This window comes from Capra hircus (genome assembly GCF_001704415.2).
Source record: "Capra hircus breed San Clemente chromosome X unlocalized genomic scaffold, ASM170441v1, whole genome shotgun sequence".
NCBI classification, from domain to species: Eukaryota; Metazoa; Chordata; class Mammalia; order Artiodactyla; family Bovidae; genus Capra; species Capra hircus.
The window spans coordinates 41,207,462-41,224,381 of NW_017189517.1; the positions used below are offsets into that span (position 1 = coordinate 41,207,462).

The 16,920-nt window shown below is 45.7% G+C and overlaps 1 protein-coding gene across 1 annotated transcript in view; it reads left to right on the forward strand.

Annotated features, from left to right (window-relative positions):
* Positions 1 to 16,226, forward strand: part of LOC102183400 (nuclear RNA export factor 2) — a 16,422-nt gene extending 196 nt beyond the window's left edge. The window contains exons 2-22 of the mRNA XM_018044110.1: positions 1,089 to 1,121; positions 3,596 to 3,801; positions 4,226 to 4,376; positions 5,250 to 5,333; positions 5,445 to 5,549; positions 5,663 to 5,743; positions 5,885 to 5,954; positions 6,102 to 6,190; positions 6,310 to 6,417; positions 6,600 to 6,709; positions 9,530 to 9,566; positions 9,942 to 10,010; positions 10,096 to 10,151; positions 10,299 to 10,406; positions 10,605 to 10,663; positions 10,767 to 10,882; positions 11,012 to 11,054; positions 11,655 to 11,727; positions 12,268 to 12,450; positions 15,988 to 16,048; positions 16,182 to 16,226. Coding sequence (XP_017899599.1) covers positions 1,089 to 1,121; positions 3,596 to 3,801; positions 4,226 to 4,376; positions 5,250 to 5,333; positions 5,445 to 5,549; positions 5,663 to 5,743; positions 5,885 to 5,954; positions 6,102 to 6,190; positions 6,310 to 6,417; positions 6,600 to 6,709; positions 9,530 to 9,566; positions 9,942 to 10,010; positions 10,096 to 10,151; positions 10,299 to 10,406; positions 10,605 to 10,663; positions 10,767 to 10,882; positions 11,012 to 11,054; positions 11,655 to 11,727; positions 12,268 to 12,450; positions 15,988 to 16,048; positions 16,182 to 16,226 — 1,887 coding nt within the window. The remainder of the gene's footprint in view (positions 1 to 1,088; positions 1,122 to 3,595; positions 3,802 to 4,225; positions 4,377 to 5,249; positions 5,334 to 5,444; positions 5,550 to 5,662; positions 5,744 to 5,884; positions 5,955 to 6,101; positions 6,191 to 6,309; positions 6,418 to 6,599; positions 6,710 to 9,529; positions 9,567 to 9,941; positions 10,011 to 10,095; positions 10,152 to 10,298; positions 10,407 to 10,604; positions 10,664 to 10,766; positions 10,883 to 11,011; positions 11,055 to 11,654; positions 11,728 to 12,267; positions 12,451 to 15,987; positions 16,049 to 16,181) is intronic.
* The last annotated feature ends 694 nt before the right edge of the window (positions 16,227 to 16,920 follow it).

A 16,920-nucleotide genomic window follows, 5' to 3' on the forward strand; every position in this document is an offset into this window, starting at 1 on the left:
GACTGGTCCTGTGTTCTGGTGGATGGAGCTGGCTCATCTCTCTGGAGGGTAATGCAGTGTTTAGTAATGAGTTTTGGGATGTCTCTGGATTTGGTATGACTTCAGGCAGCCTGTTTTTAATGTTCAAGATTGTGTTCCTATTTTGCTGGAGGATTAGCATGGGTATCTTGCACTGGAACTTGCTGGCTCTTGGGTGGAGCTTTGGTTTCAGTGTAGATATGAAGGCTTTTGGGTGGCTTTTATCTATTAATGTTCCCTGGGCTTAGGAGTTCTATGATTTGTCCAAAGTTCTGAAAGTGAGCCTTCTGCCTCAGGGTTTTTGTCCTCCTTTTAGACTAACATCAAGACTCATTTCAAAAGATTGGTTTGCCTTTCTGGGTACCGGGTCCTCACCAGCATTTAGAAGTTGTTGTGGAAGTTGCTCCACATGCAGGTTATCTTTTTGATGGTATTTGTGGGGAGAAAGTGGTCTCCCCGTCCTATTCTTCTGCCATCTTGGACTGACCTGCACTATGTTTCTTGACTGCTTTCCCTTGTTTGTGCATCCCTCACCTCCCTAATTAGTAACTGCTTGAGTCTGTTCTTTGGAACTCAGGGGAAGACTGAGGGCCCAAAGCCTTTTTCTACAAACAAGAAAACAGGGAAAAGAAGAGGGCTTTTGTGCTTAGGAGCGGCCCTGCAGGTTTCTATTCAGTTTCAGCACCCCCCCCCTCCTTCTTGTATACTCCTCAGTCCTGAGGAGATCATGAGTGGGACGATGAGAGGGAATGAAGTTTTGGATAGAGAATTAGACATAAACTTGGCAAGTGAACTTGGTTTTAGGAGGGACTCAGGTTCAAGAGTTATCACCTGCAATCACTTGAATTGAAAGACCTTTTGAAGCAATGTGTCAGTGGCCAAGCACCTGCTATTTGGAACTCAGAGGTCAATCCTTTCCCCATAGCATTGACTGAGAAACATATTAGTGAGAGGGGCATCTTCATCTTGAAGTATTCTGAATGGCTGACTTGACACAGATGAGATGGGAACTCTGTCATTGACATGGTTACCCTCATTTCAGCGGGTAATGATGGGTCCTGGAATTGTAGGCCCAGGAGGAACACTTAACTGCCTGCCTCAAGGTGAGCGCAGGTTCACTCTGATAAACAGGCAAGACTGAAGGGGAGTCACATTGGTTTGACCTCCAGATAGCTCAGTTGTAAAGAATCTGCCTACAATGCAGGAGACCCCAGTTCAATCTTGGTTTGGGAAGATCCGCTGGAGACGGCGGATAGGCCTACCCACTCCAGTATTCTTGGGCTTCCCTTGTGGCTCAGCTGGAAAGATGTGCCCAACAATGCAGGAGACCTGGGTTCGATCCCTGGGTTGGGAAGACCCCTAGAAGAAGCGAAAGGCTACCAACTCCAGTATTCTGGCCTGGAGAATTCCATGGACTATACCCATGGGTCCATAGAGTCAGACATGGACTGAGCAACTTCACTTTCAGTCTCTAAATGTAGCTAAGTGATCAATAGATCCCTTGGATCTTGAAATATCTCAACGTACCCTTAAGTTGCATTTGATCCATGTATAAATAAATAAAATTTGAATTAATATTTATTTATAATAAGATAGTAGAAGAACATAAAAATAAAGTAATCAAGCTCTAGGTCTAGTGATTGAGCTGTTGGTGAATGGTAATCCCTTACTCCGTTCTCACATTTACCCAGAACACAATGAATGAGTGAACTAGTGAGGAAGGACCCTACAGTGAAGTCACAAGGAACTATAGTAAATCTTCTTCCCAGGTTTAGCCAAGGGATCGTCAGCCATTTACCACAGTTATTGTGCATTTGCTTTAAAGACACTCGCTCTGAGCCAGAGCTCAGCAGACTTTTCCTGGAAAGGGCCAGATCACAAATATTTGAGGCTTTGTGGACCATTTTATCTGTTTTGTAACTACTTAACTTGGCTGTTGTAGGGTGGAAGCCTCCAGAGACAAGTATGACTATGTTCCAATAAAACCTTGTATGTGGACATTGACGTGTGGATTTCAGATAATTTTTGCATGTCAAGAATTATTACTTTTTTAAACCATTCAAATATGTAAAAAACCATTCTTAGCTTGCAGGCCCTAGAAGAACAGGCCAAAGATCAGGTTTGGCCCATGGGTTATAGTTTCTCAATCTCTGATTTAAGCTAATGGAATCACCAGGTCCCTAAAACAACAGAGTGGAAAGCTAGCAAAATGAGGCGGCATACATTTCTAGGATCTCCAGCAAACATGTTGTGTCCAACTCTTTGTGACCCCATGAACTGTAGCCCACCAGACTCCTCTGTCCATGGAATTTTCCAGGCAAGCATACTGGAATGGGTTGCCAGTGCCTTCTCCAGGGGATCTTCTTGACCCAAGGATTGAACCTGTGTCTCTGCATTGTATGCAGATTCTTTACAGTCTGAGCCACTAGGAAAGACCATAAACCCAAAGCTGATACTTTTAACACAGTGACTTTCAACTGTGGCTGTACACTGCAGTCACATGGAGAATTTAGAAAATGTGGATGCCTTTAATTATTTTGAGTATAGCTTGGTGCTGGTTATATTTTCAATCTCCCCAAGTACCTCTACTGTGTAAACAAGGTTGAGAGCTACAACCCATACAGTGGGATATTACACAGCAATGAAAAAGGCAAGAACATAACTGGGATTTCAGAAACATTATGCTGTATTTAAAAAGCCAGATGGAAAGGTATACAGTATGTATGATTCCATTTACAAGAAATTCTACTTCTAGGATCTCTGGCAAGCAAAACTACTATATAGAAACTGTGAGCAGATAAAGGTTTATATGGAGCTGGAAGATGAAAAGATTAACTGGGAACAATTTGGAGTGTGGTATATGCTTTATATCTTGATTGAGGTGGTGTTTAGCTTTAATCCTTGACTTTTGCATATTATTATAAGTAATTTGAGATCAGGAGAAGTTGGGTGAATTGTCCAGAGTGATGTAGTTTAATAATCAGAGAGAAGACAGGTGGATCTAATTATCAATAATTGTTTCTATTATGTTATGTAATGAGTCAATAGTAATAGTGCTTCTCCCCAAGAACCTGGTAAAACTCTGACCTAACTTTTTTATACAAGTAAAGCATGGACATGAAAGTATAACTATTCTGTATTCCAAACACCTGCATTCCAAACCTCTCCTCTTCCTCATCCTGCTTCTCCTCAATTTCTCCCATGATAGTGCCATTTCTCAGATAATGCTTCCTTGAGGGCTCAGCAGATAAAGAAACTGCCTGCAATGCAGGAGACTCAGGTTTGATCTCTGGGTCAGGAAGATCCGCTGGAGGAGGAAATGACATCCGTTCCAGTATTCTTACCTGAGAAATCCCATGGACAGAGGAGCCTGGTGGGCTACTAGGTCATAAAGAGTCAGACAGGACTGAGGGACTGAGTATGCATCTGAACTGGCAGAAGAGTTTCCTTTTGGGGTGTGTGGGATTGAACCCTTAGGCCAGGTTGGCATTTTGCTTGCCTGTTAGCCTAAGACATTGTACATGGTGAGTGGGCCACTGATGTGTGTTCAAACTTGTATTTTTGTTCCACTTTTCAGAATACAGAGGTGATGAAAAGTTCACCTGAAGGAAGAAATGAAGGTTGGAGTTCTTTCCAAGATCATTTTGACAAGAGGAGCCCTCATTATGAAGATGATGGATATGAGACTCAGCCTTCACACCACTGTGATGATGATGGAAGTATGGTGATGAGGAATGTCCATGAGGGCCCTAAAGAAAAGACAGTAAGTGACTGGGCAGCAGGGTTTGCACACAGCAGCCCCTGGGACAGTGCAGCTCTCCCTGTGGACTTCCTTTCCTTCTTTCATTGTAAAACTGAAGTATGCTAGAAGTGGAATAATGGTTGTGCAACCCTAATTGTGGAGTTTTCCCTGGTGATCAGTGGTAAAAGAATCCACCTGCCAATGCAGGAGACGAGGGTTCAATCACTGGGTCAGGAAGATCCCCTGGGGAAGGAAATGGCAACCCATTCCATTTTTCTTCCCTGGGAAATCCCATGGACAGAGGAGTCTTGGTGGGCTACAGTCCATGGGGTTGCTAAGAGTCAGACACAATTTAGTGACTAAACAACAATGATCCAAACTGTAGTGCTGATGTCAAAAAGACGAGTGTGTACAGAAGACTTTCTTAGCACTTATGACCACTCACCCTTCTTCTCTCCATGTCAGCTCTCCCTATTCCTTCCAAAGCAACAGGAGAGTGAGATGGCACAGAGAAGGCAATATCCATGTTACTGTGTGGGGAAATGGAAAACCTGTGATGAGAGAAATGAGGGAGAACCCACAAGATGGTGCCCAAGGGAGCTGGTTTAAGGTCACAGTGAGTATCCTGAAAAAAGTATGGAATGCGAAGGAAAGAAAAGTCAGGAGGAGTTATGTTGGTCTCATGTTGAGATGCTAGTTTGTTTTGCTGGGGACAGTTTGTAACCTGACCATTTTATTGCTTAGTTAACAGTCTTGTTCATCTAAGGGCAAATTCAGAGAAGCAATATAAAGGGAACAGATCGACTGTAAGGAGAACGTTGGAGACTATCTCAAGGCAAAGACATGAACTACTGACTAGGATATGGAGCAGCTCTGCACTAGAGGTCTCAGTTTGGCTAGCTGAGTGTGGGATATGGCGGGGCCGAGTCTCTGGAGACCTTGTCTGAGGGGCAAGCAGTATCTGCACTAGGTGGAACTTTATTAAAGAAAGATCATCTCTAACACCTTGATTAATTGGCAAAGAGCTTTGATCGGAGAAGGCAATGGCACCCCACTCTAGTACTCTTGCCTGGAAAATCCCATGGATGGAGGAGCCTGGTGGGCTGCAGTCCATGGGGTCGCTGAGAGTCGGGCATGACTGAGTGACTTCGCTTTCATTTTTATGCATTAGAGAAGGAAATGGCAACCCACTCCAGTGTTCTTGCCTGGAGAATCCCAGGGATGGGGGAGCCTGGTGGGCTGCCGTCTATGGGGTCGCACAGAGTTGGACACGACTAAAGTGACTTAGCAGCTTAGCAGAGCTTTGACTGGAGAGGAGTATTTTAGAAATCCATATTATGCACAAACATAAGAAATCATACCAGTGGTCCCTTCTTTAGGTGCCCTTTCAAGCTCAGTAGAAGACTGGAAAAGAACAGGAAAAGGTTTGTTCTCCAGGCTAAATTTCCTCTCATCTGTCCTGTGTCCCAACCCCTCTTTTCATCCTTAGATTCCTCATGGGATAAAGTATGACAAGATATGGCTAATGAACTCAATCCAGAGCCTTTGCAGTGTCTACTTTACTCCAGTGGATGTAAGAGAGGATGCTGAAGCCAGATGGGTGGGCACAGGGAAGGGGGAGAGATCTGGTATAGCAGGGTCTGTTGGCCCCTGATACTATTACTGTTGCATTTAATCCCTGTAGTTCCACTATGTGAAAAATGGGGCTCGATTCTTTGTCCAGAAAGCTAGCACTGCCTCTGCCTTGATGGATGTCAGCTACAAGATCTATGATGAGAAGAACCAAAAGGTGTGTGTCCACATCATTGCTTATAATGCATCCTGGGACAGGAGGACGGGCCTGGGGCTAGTCATCGTCTTTGGAACTAGAGTTGCTGCTTACCCTACCTCTTCTTCCTGTAGATACCTATCTTTGTCAACCCCTCTGCTGTTCCCTACTCTGTGCGTAATAAGTTGGGACCAGAAAAAATGGAGAAGCTAAAGGTAATGCCAACTCAAGGCATGCTGTATGCCAACACTCACCACTGTCTCTTCTTCCCCCAGCCCCCCATCCCTCTCACCCCCGATTTCCCTGCCACCACCATAGTCTCAAGAGTGGCTCTCTCCCTCTCTCTGTCTCTGCAGCTGGCCTTTAGCAAACGATTTGATGTCTCCCAGCAATCTCTTGACCTCCAGAAGCTCCGCTTTGACCCAAGTATGGCTGACAGTAGTAATTTGAGGGAGGGTGCAGGCAGAGGGGTTCTTCCTAGAGGGAGACTTGGGGATGGTAATGTGGTGAGGGGCTGATTGTGTGCCTAGACCCCACTTGGTGTTCTGATTCCCTCCCCTCTCCTTCCTGAAGACTTGGTGGGCCATGATATTGAGATGATTCTGAATCGAAGAAACTGCATGGCTGCTGCCCTGCAGATCATCAGGAAGAACTTCCCTGAGGTAAGGCTGAAGGCCCAGCTCTGATATTATGGTAGGAGGTGGAAGAGAAGGGGTGGAGGACAGATTTGTCTCCAAGATCCAAGATAGGAACCTTCACTCTAACTCCTCTTCTCCCAAAGCTGTTGTCCTTGAACCTGAGCTGCAATAAACTGTACCACCTGGACGGCCTGTCTGACATTGTGCACATGGTCCCCACAATCAAGATCCTGGACCTCTCCAAAAATGAGGTGAGCAGACGGAGTCAGATCAAAGTTGGGATGAGAGTAGGGGGCTTGTTGTGGTCATCAGAGTGATGACAGGAGGCAGATGAGGGCACCTGAGGGGTGAGGGGTGGAGGCTGGGCTGCAGGGGCCTGGTTGTTTCTCTTGCCCTGGGATTCCTTTTCCAACTTCCTCTCCATATTTCTCAGCTGAACTCTATGTGGGAGTTGAACAAGATGAAGGGGCTGAAGCTTGAAGAGCTGTGGCTGCAAGAGAACCCACTGTGTGACAGCTTTCCAGACCAGTCCACCTACTTAAGGTCTGTGTGAGACCGTCCTGTCACCCTTCATGGTGACCTTCACCCATGGGGGCCTAAACTATCTCTGACAGTACCTCTTTGCCAAAGGTGGCGGCCCCGGTCTCCTGGGAGGATCATAGGCTCTGCCTTCTCTTTTCTGTCTTCCTTCAGTTCAGTTCAGTCGCTCAGTCATGTCCGACTCTTTGCAACCCCATGGACTGCAGCACGCCAGGCCTCCCTGACCATCACCAACTCCCAGAGTTTACTCAAACTCATGCCCATTGAGTTGGCGATGCCATCTAACCATCCCATCCTCTGTCGTCCCGTTCTCCTCTCACCTTCAATCTTTCCCAGCATCAGGGTCTTTTGCAATGAGTCAGCTCTTCATATCAGGTGGCCAAAGTATTGGAGTTTCAGCTTCAGCATCAGTCCTTCCAATGAATATTCCAGACTCATCTCCTTTAGGATGGACTGGTTGGATCTCCTTGCAGTCTAAGGGACGCTCAAGAGTCTTCTCCAACATCACAGTTCAAAAGCATCAATTCTTTGGTGCTCAGCTTTCTTCACAGTCCAATTCTCACATCCATACATGACCACTGGAAAAACCATAGCCTTGACTAGATGGACCTTTGTTGGCAAAGTAATGTCTCTGCTTTTTAATATGCTGTCAAGGTTGGTCATAACTTTTCTTTCAAGGAGTAAGCATCTTTTTATTTCATGGCTGCAGTCACTATCTGCGATGATTTTGGAGCCCCCCAAAATAAAGTCTGCCCCTGTTTCCCCATCTATTTGCCATGAAGTGATGGGACCGGATGCCATGATCTTAGTTTTCTGAATGTTGAACTTTAAGCCAATTTTTTCACTCTCCTCTTTCACTTCCATCAAGAGACTGTTTAGTTCTTCTTCACTTTCTGCCATAAGGGTGGTGTCATCTGCATATCTGAGGTTATTGTGGCCCTTACCTGTGAGGAATTTCCTTCCTCTGACCTGCTTACCTCTTCAGGTCTCAGAAGTCTGCTTCTGGTTCCCTGCCCCTAGCATTCTCCACCAGGGCCTCCCAAGAGCATGGTTCAGGAATCAGGGCTCCTCTCCCTCACCGAGACTAGGAGTGACCAGACTTGACCCTTCTGCTGGGCCCTGGACTGAGAAGGGTCTTCCAGGTCTGGGCCTCATGCTGAGACGGGCCTTCCTTCTCCGTGCTGAGACGAGGCTTCCCTCCTCCATTCAGAGAGGGTCCTTCTCTCCCTACCTCCAAAAGTGTTCTCCTCCTCTTCCATGTTTACACAGGGGCTTTCCTGCCCAGTGCTGGGTGCTGAGGTCCTGGGTGGCTGCTGTCATGACATCCGTTCCCCTGGCCCAAAGCCAGGAGTTTGATCCTTCTTTGGAAAAGTCAGGGTTCCTTGAGTCAAGGGGCCAGAAGTTGGCCACCACCAGTGAGCAGAGAGCTTCCTGAGGCAGGAGAGGAAGGCAGGGGGCAGAGGAGTTAGAGGAGACTGCAGGACAGACCTCTCGGGGGACACCGCCTCTCCCTCCCTGCACACGTCACATCATCCTGCCTGTCCTCCAGAGGAACCCTCGGTAGCCTGAGACACGTGTGATTCCTCAGAGAAAGATCCAACTCAGACAGGTGCAGGGGCCATTGGGATAGAAAGTGGTGATCATAAGGGCGGGCCAAAGACCGGCAGCCCCACACTGAACCGGGACCTGGCCCCTCAAGATCTACCCCCACGGCTACTCCGTTTCCTATGCCCAGGTCTACTGAGCTCACACAGGTGTCAGAGCTTCAAGAAGCATCCAGTGGCCCCAGCCCAACATGTGCAGAGTTGCCATTCCTACCTGGGGGCCTGGGCTGTTCCGGGGCAGGGGTTGCCATTCCTACGAGGGGGCCTGGGCTGTTCTGGGGCAGGGGTTGCCATTCCTACCTGGGGGCCTGGGCTGTTCCGGGGCAGGGGTTGCCATTCCTACCTGGGGGCCTGGGCTGTTCTGGGGCAGGGGTTGCCATTCCTACCTGGGGCCCTGGGCTGTTCCGGGGCAGGGGTTGCCATTCCTACCTGGGGCCCTGGGCTGTTCCGGGGCAGGGGTTGCCATTCCTACCTGGGGGCCTGGGCTGTTCCAGGGCAGGGGAAGGCAAGGGCTGCAGCAGGGGCACTGCTTCCTCTTTCTTCTGTCTTCTCCCCCGACCCCCACCACGGTAGAGCTTCCTTCCCTTCCCTTTGCTTTCTCTCTCTCCCTTGTCTCTGAGCCCTTGTTTCTCCCCTCCTCCATCCACTCTCCTTCTGTCTTCATGCCTCTCTCTCCCTCCTGAGCGCCACCTCACTCACCTCCCTGCCACAGCCTCCTGGGCCATCCCTGAGGTGTGACCTGACTTGGCAGAGTGCTGGATGCCCAGTGAGGTAGCAAAGCCCCAGGCTCCCATCCTCCCATTCCCTCTTCTCTCCACAGCCTTCACTGGGCCCTGGAGGAAGGAAGGCAGCGGGGAGAGGAAGGCCTGCAGACTGGATTTGAAGTGCTCATCCTTGAGGCACAGAAGGGAGTCAGGACAGTCTAGGTGGGAGCTACTCAGGGGAAAGGAGAGGGAGAAGGAGAGGAGGAAGGAATATTAAACTTAAGGTACTCAGAGAGATGAGGAGATGGTGCCTTTCAATCAGATGAGAGATACTCAGTGCTCAACAGGGAAGTCAACCCCAAATCCTCAAAATCAGAAGTTGAGGTGGGTACAAGGGGCTGCTGAATGGGCAAGAACACCCCGATCTCTGTTTATCGTGTTAATGTTTTAACTCAAATTAGGCATTACAACCTTGAACTATCACTCACCTCTTCTCTATTTTTGGTTTTGGACAGTGCCATCATAGAATGTTTCCCAAAGTTACTGCGCCTGGTAAGTTCCTATGTAAATCATTGTATCTTACTAACATTTCAGACCTCCTACACTCAAGCCCTTTGAGTCTTGGCTAGATTATGTGTTGGCATCAGACCCTTGACCACTTTAGGGGATATGGAGTCCTAAAAATGACATGGATATGCTCACTGGAAAATATCCATAAACACATACACAGACACATAAAAGTTGCATATAATACTAGAGACCTCTAAGACATCATGATGAAGACACCCACTGTAAGCTTGCCTATGGACTTTCTAGGACCCTTTTGCAACTTACCTCCTATCCCCTGCGTCCTGGGATCCTCCTTTTCCCTGATCATCCGGGGTCACCCCCCAGTCTCCACTCCTGACTGCCTCTTCCATTCTCCAGGATGGCCAGGAGTTACCTTCACCAGTTGTCATTGCCAGTCACACTCCCTGTGCAACGAAGCCCAGCAAGGTGAGGAAGAGGGTCAAACAATATTTGGGGCTATTGCAGGTGACGGTTTATCCACTACATAGTCTCAAATGCCTTTTGATTCCAGGAAACCTGTAAAGAATCTGACACACTGAAGAATATGATCCTTCAATTCCTGAAGCAGTTAAGTTCACTTGGACTTGGGACCATGAGCAGTAGAGAGGGCTGAGACTGGGTCAAGCCACCAAACTGCAGGTCTCCTCGCAGAGACTTTCAAGTCTCCTCTGGGGTTCGGATCACTGACAGCCTGTCCTTATTGCTGTTCCACAGATATTACTTGATCTATGACTCTGGAAACCGATCTGGTCTCCTCAGTGCTTACCACCACAAGGCCTGCTTCTCCCTGACCATTCCATTCCACTCTGAGGATCTGGCCCTGTGAGTATCAGTGCCCAAACTCGTCCCTCAGGCTGTGTGGTTCCCCAGCAGAGGAGGGAGCAGTGGGGCATCTGGGGGAAGAGGGCCAGACACACTTACTTTCTTCAAGTTCTTCAGTTCTTCAAGAGCTGACACAAGCCAGTTCTTGCTAACATCCCTGCTGGCTGGCCCACCACCCACTGTTCCTCTGTCTCCTAGAAGCAGCTTATGTGCGTACTTCAAGAACAGCAGGAATATGAAGAAGGTCAAGGACCCCAGTGAGTGTGGTGGGAAGGCTGGGCGGGAAGGGTGGTGAGGGAGCCAGTCATAGGGTCCAGGGCGTGGCAACCCTGACTTTTGCTTTCTTCCCCTCCCGTACAGACCTGCGTGTCCAGCAGTTGAAGCACACCAATAGTGACATTGTGCGTGCCCTCTGTGTGTTGCCCCAAACTCAGCATGACCTCAGCTCCTTCCTGGTGGACATGTGGTTCCAGACAGTGAGTGTTTGTTTCTTCCCTTGGTGGGGCGGCAGTGATGGGGGGAGCCTGTAGGGGGATGGTCAGGCAGGAAGCCACAGGTGCGGAAGAGGTTGACGGGGTGACATTACCTGGGCTCTTCCTTTTCAGGGTACGCTGCTCTGCTTCTCTGTCAATGGGGTGTTCAAGGAAGGTAAGTGTGTGTAGTCCTCTTCCCCCAGATGCCCCACTGCTCCCTCCTCTGGCTAGGCTCCCCCCTCAAGAGCCCTTCCAGCTTCTCTCCCCTCCCCTCGACTCCCCTCCCCTTCACTCCCCTTCCCTTCCCTTCCCTTCCCTCCCTGTTTTTTCCCTCCCTTCCCCTCCCTTCCCCTCTGTGTCTTCCAGCCCTCAGTCTTCCTACAGACAACCCAGATCTGAACTGCGTCCATGTCTGCCTTCCTGCCCTGGGCATTACGGACATAGGCTGTGGAGTTTGGTGGCTCCCATCTCAGATCCTTACAGTGAGAACTTGGCCCATTACTTAACCTTACACTTTCCTCATTTGTAAAATGGGGTCATAATATCCACCTCTTGGGCAGCTATGAAAAACGCTTCCCATGAACTTGTGAAGTGGTTGCCATGGGGACATGTCACTGGGAGCAGACAGCTCCTACAGTTGCCCTCCCCATTCCCAACACCCTGGCTCCCCAAGTGAACAGCTGTCCCCTCAGCATGACTGGGGTCCAGCATGAGAGCCTGTAAACATGTGGGGCTCTAAGAGCTATTGTTTGTTGTTTGTTGTTTGTTGTTAAAGTGGAAGAAGGGTCTCAGGACTGTGTGCGTGCCTTCACCCGGACCTTCATCATTACCCCTGCCAGCTCTTCAAGGTGAGAGCCGTGTTGTGGGCAGAATGACCCATCCAGCGTGGTTTTGGGGTCCTGGACATGTGGTGGTACAGACCTTAGGCTGACTCAGTATTGTGGAAAGCCAGCAGGGAGCCCCAAGGAGCAGTCTAGCCTAGTGGTTAGGAAGAACATGGACTCTGGAATCAGCACATGGGTTCTCTCCCTGACCCAACACTCTCTGTGTGACCTTGGTCAAGTCACATGACCTCTCCATGACTCAGTGTCTTCTGAAAATGGGGACCAGACTGTACACTCCTGTACTGTAGTGTACTGGGCTGCTGTTCAGGGCAGATGTGAAGTTGTCCCTGGGTTGGGGATCAACCTATCCACTGAGTGAAGCTGGTAGACAATCTCTCTGAAGGTGGGCTCTGTACGAGGGGCAGAGGAACCAGTCAAGGAGCCTGGGGACAGACACAGGAGGGGGATGGAAGGAATCTGGTTGCTGAGTGGCAGTGGCAGCAGTTGGATTGGGGGTGCTGGTTGTCCATCCATCAGTTGACTAAATGTGCATTTTTCCTCCAGTCTTTGTATAGTGAATGACGAGCTGTTTGTGATGGAAGCTAGCCCTAAAAACACCCAGAGTGCATTCTCCATCCCAGTGCCCACACCGTCCACCAGCTCTGTGGCCACTTTATCTGAGGAGCAACAGCAAATGGTACAAGCCTTCTCCACTCAGTCTGGGATGAACTGTCAGTGGTCTCAGAAGTGAGTATTGTGTGTGCATGAAGATAAGGGCGAGCTGCGAGAATGATGGAATTAATAATGGGAACACAGAGGCAATTTGGAAAAATAAGTATTTGGATATTTGGCTTGCAAAAAAAGTAAGCTCGTGAAAAAGGTAAACAAATTTTATGATTATATATGTAAAGCATTTTAAAAACAGTACATGCTCATATGACATGATATTTTATATGGAAAATGCTAAGAAATTCACTAAGAAACTGTAAGAATACATAAACAAGTTCAGTAAAATTTTAGGCTATAAGGTCAGTATACAAAAATCATTTATATTTCTATGCGCTTAAAATGAAAAAATCCTGAATTGAAATAAAGAAAACAATTTGATTTATAGTAGTATCAGAAAGAATAAATACTTAGAGCAAAATGTAGCTAAAGAAGTAAAAAAACTACCTTAAAATATTCAAAACATTGTTGGAGTAAATGAAAGAAAATCTAAAAAAAAACACAGAAGGATATTCTGTGTTCATGTTGAAAGACTTAATATTGTTAAGATTGTTGTGCTATTCAAAGTGATCTACAGAGTCTAAACCATAGCAAAAATCCCTGTTGGCTCCTTTCCAGAAATTGATTAAATGATCCTCAATTTTCACATGGAAGTGCATGGACTCAGAATAGTCAAAACAATATTGAAAGGGGATAATGTTGAGGACTCATAAGTCCTGGACGTCACAATTTCTAAACTTACTGCAAAGATAGTATAATCAAGGCTGCATGGCACTGACATTTGATAGATCAGTGCAATAGAATTGAGTGTCCTGATATAAACCCTGACATTTGTAGCTGATTAATTTTTAGTGGGTGCCAAATTAATTAATAGAGGAAAAAAATAGTCTCTGACAGATGGTGCTGGGACACATGAGTATTCACATGCCAAAAAAAAAAGAATTGTGTCCCCTATCACAGACCATATACAAATATTGACTCAAAATGGATCAAAGACCTAATATAAAATCAACAAGTGTATAAACTCTTGCTGACTTTCACTTAGTATGATAATCTTTAGGTCCATCCATGTGGCTGCAAATGGTATTATTTCGTTCTTTTTTATGACTGAGTAACATTCCATTGTATACATGTACCATATCTTCTTTACTCATTTCTCTGACAATGGACATTTATGCTGCTTCCGTGGCTTGTCTAATGTGAATAGTGCTGCTATGAACATTGGGATGTGTGTATCTCTTTGAATTATGGTTTTTCCCTGAATATATGCCCAAGAACAGGATCGCTGAATCATATGATAGTTCTATATTTAGTTTTCAAAGGAACCTTGTGAAAAGTGAAACTGAAGGTCACTCAGTCGTGTCCAACTCCTTGCGACCCCATGGACTATACAGTCTATGGAATTCTCTAGGCCAGAATACTGGAGTGAGTAGCCTTTCCCTTCTCCAGAGGATCTTCCCAACCCAGGGATCGAACCTAGGTCTCCTGCATTACAGGCAGATTCTTCACCAGCTGAGCCACAAGGGAAGGCTGTACTGTTGTCCATATTGGTTGTAGCAGTTTACATTTCCACCCACAGTGTAGGAGGGTTCCCTTTTCCCCACATCCTCTCTAGCATTTATTGTTCATAGATTTTTTAATGCTAGCCATTCTGGCTGGTATGAGGTATACCTCACTGTCATTCTGATTTGCATTTCTCTAATAGTGATGTTGAGCATCTTTTCATGTGATTTTTGGCTTTCTGTATATAATCTTCAGGGAAACGTCTATTTAGATCTTCTTCCCATTTTTTGGTTGGGTAAGTAAAGTAAATCAGACAGAGAAAGACAAATATAATATGATATCACTTACACGTGAAATCTAATAAAAATAATACAAATGAACTTATTTACAAAACAGAAATAGACACATCTTGAAATAAATTTATGGTTACCAAAGGGGAAGTGTGGGGAGAAATGATAAATTAGGAGATTGGGATTAATATCTGCACACTGCTATATATAAAATAGATCACTAATAAAGACTGACTGTATAACACAGGGAACTCTACTCAATGTTCTGTAATAACCTATGTGGGAAAATAATCTGAAAAAGAATATATATATATATATATATATATATATATATATATATATATATAAACTCACTTTGTTATATACCTGAAACTAACATAACATTGTAAGTCAATTATACTCCAATAAAAATTGTAAAAAGCGCTTAGAAGAAAACATAGGTGTATATCTTCATGATCTTGAATCAGACACCAGTTTCTTATATGTGACACTGAAAACACAAGCAGCCAAAGAAACAAATAAATTGCACTTCATCAAAAATAAAAACTTTTGTGCATCAAAGGACACTATCAAGAAAGTGAACATACCACCCACAAAATGGGAGAAAATATTTGCAAATCTCATATCTGATAAGCTCCACTGTCTAGAATATTGAAGGATTTTACAAGTCAACAATCAAAACATAAATACCAATTTAAAAATGGAGAAAGGATTTGAATAGATATTTCTCTAAATATGGTATACAAATGACTGACAAGCACATGAAAACATGCTCAACATCATTAATCATTAGGAAAATACAAATCAAAATAACCAGTCACTTCGCATCCACTAAGATGGCTTTAATCAATGAAACAAAAGATAAGCATAGGTGAAGGTGTGGAGGAGTTAGAATGCTCATATATCAGAGGTATATGGAACACTCACTTTGGGAAAACATTTGGAAGTTCCTCAAAATGTTAAAATGGAGTTACCATATTACCCGGTAATCCCACTCCTAAGTATCTACCGGGAGAAATGAAAGCATATGTTCACTCTAAAATTTATTCAGGAATAGCATTATTCATAATAGCCAAAACATGGAAACAACTGATGAATGGATGAATAAAATGGGTGCATCCATATAAGAGAGTATTATTCAGTCATAAAAAAGAATACAGTTCTGATACATGTCATGACAGGGATGAACCTTGAAAACATGATGCTAAGTGAAAGAAGCCAGTCACAAGAAGTCAGATATTGTAGGAAACGCCCATAATTGGCAAATCCGCAGGGACCAAAAGCATATTAGTGGTTTCCAGGGGAAGGGGAGGAATAGAGAGGGATCATTAATGGTTAAGGAGTTTCTTTTTGAGGTGTTAAAATGATTCTGGAATTAGATAGATGTTATAGATGCACAATCTTTTGACTAATAAAAAGCACTGACTTGTATACTTTAAAATGATGTGTGATTATATAAAAAACAGTTGGAAACTAGTACTTCATGATTTTTCATTTGTCATTTTCTTGAATATCTTGATCAGTATATGTTGAATTCCCTTGTTCTTTTGCACAGCTCTGTTTTTCTGTTTTGAACTCTGGTGGGCATGAATGCTAGTGACAGACGATTTGGTTTTCACTGGTCTTTCTTCATCATTACACAGAGTGTTCACACTGGTCCATGTGTCCCAGCAAGCAAGTGGCATGGGTTTAGTGGTGGCACTGCAATGTCAGCGTGTCTGTCCTGTGGTACTAATGGAGAGCACCTGTTCTTCTCCCACCACAGGTGCCTTCAGGACAATGAATGGAACTACACCAGAGCTGGTCAAGTCTTCTGTATGTTCAAGGTGAGGCCTGGGAATCAAGTAGATTAAAGATAAACATTTCTGGGCCTTTGAGGAGGCCAAGAAAGTGGAGGCTGGTGGCCTGGGAATGGAACTTGGGGACTGGCTTTTTAATATCCCAACTCCTTCCCTCCAGACCGAGGGCAAGATCCCAGAGGAAGCCTTCAAAGAAATCCCCTGAGAGGAGCCCTTGGATGTTGTCTTTGGCTTCATCCACATCGTCTTTTTCTCTGTCGCCTCAGGCCACGCCCGTGACTGGGGTTGGAGACTGACCAAGAAGCCGAAGTTACATTATAAGCCAGTTAACATATCCTGAGGATCAGTCATTCTGCATATTTCCCTCACTCATTACTGCTGTGTTGGTTTTCATAATAAAGAGTGATGTTACAGGTTATATGTTATGTGTCCCACATTACTCTTCCCTGCCCCAATCATGAGCCAATGGGTCAAGGCCTGAAAAGTCTTGCCCTCCTCCCTGACCCACATTCCCCTTGGTAGTCCCTGGCAGATACGTCAGGCTTGATGTCAATAAATTATGATGAGAGGAGACATGATATACTTCCAGGCATTGGTTTTTGGAGGTAGTGTGACCCAGATGCCCTTCCTAGAGATTCTCAGAAGCAGGCATGTGACCTGGAACAACAGAGGCTTTGCAAGGGATGCCGACTGGCTAGTAAGGGCAGTGGAAAGAAGGAAAGAGGATGGGGACATACATGTTTTACTTCTTATTCCTAATTACCTCCAAAGACCATATTATGAACAGTTTCAAGATTTTCATACAGATGAATGAGAAATCTTGGAGGAAGGCATGGCAACCCACTCCAGTATTCTTCCCTGGAGAATCCCATGGACAGAGGAACCTGGTAGGCTACAGT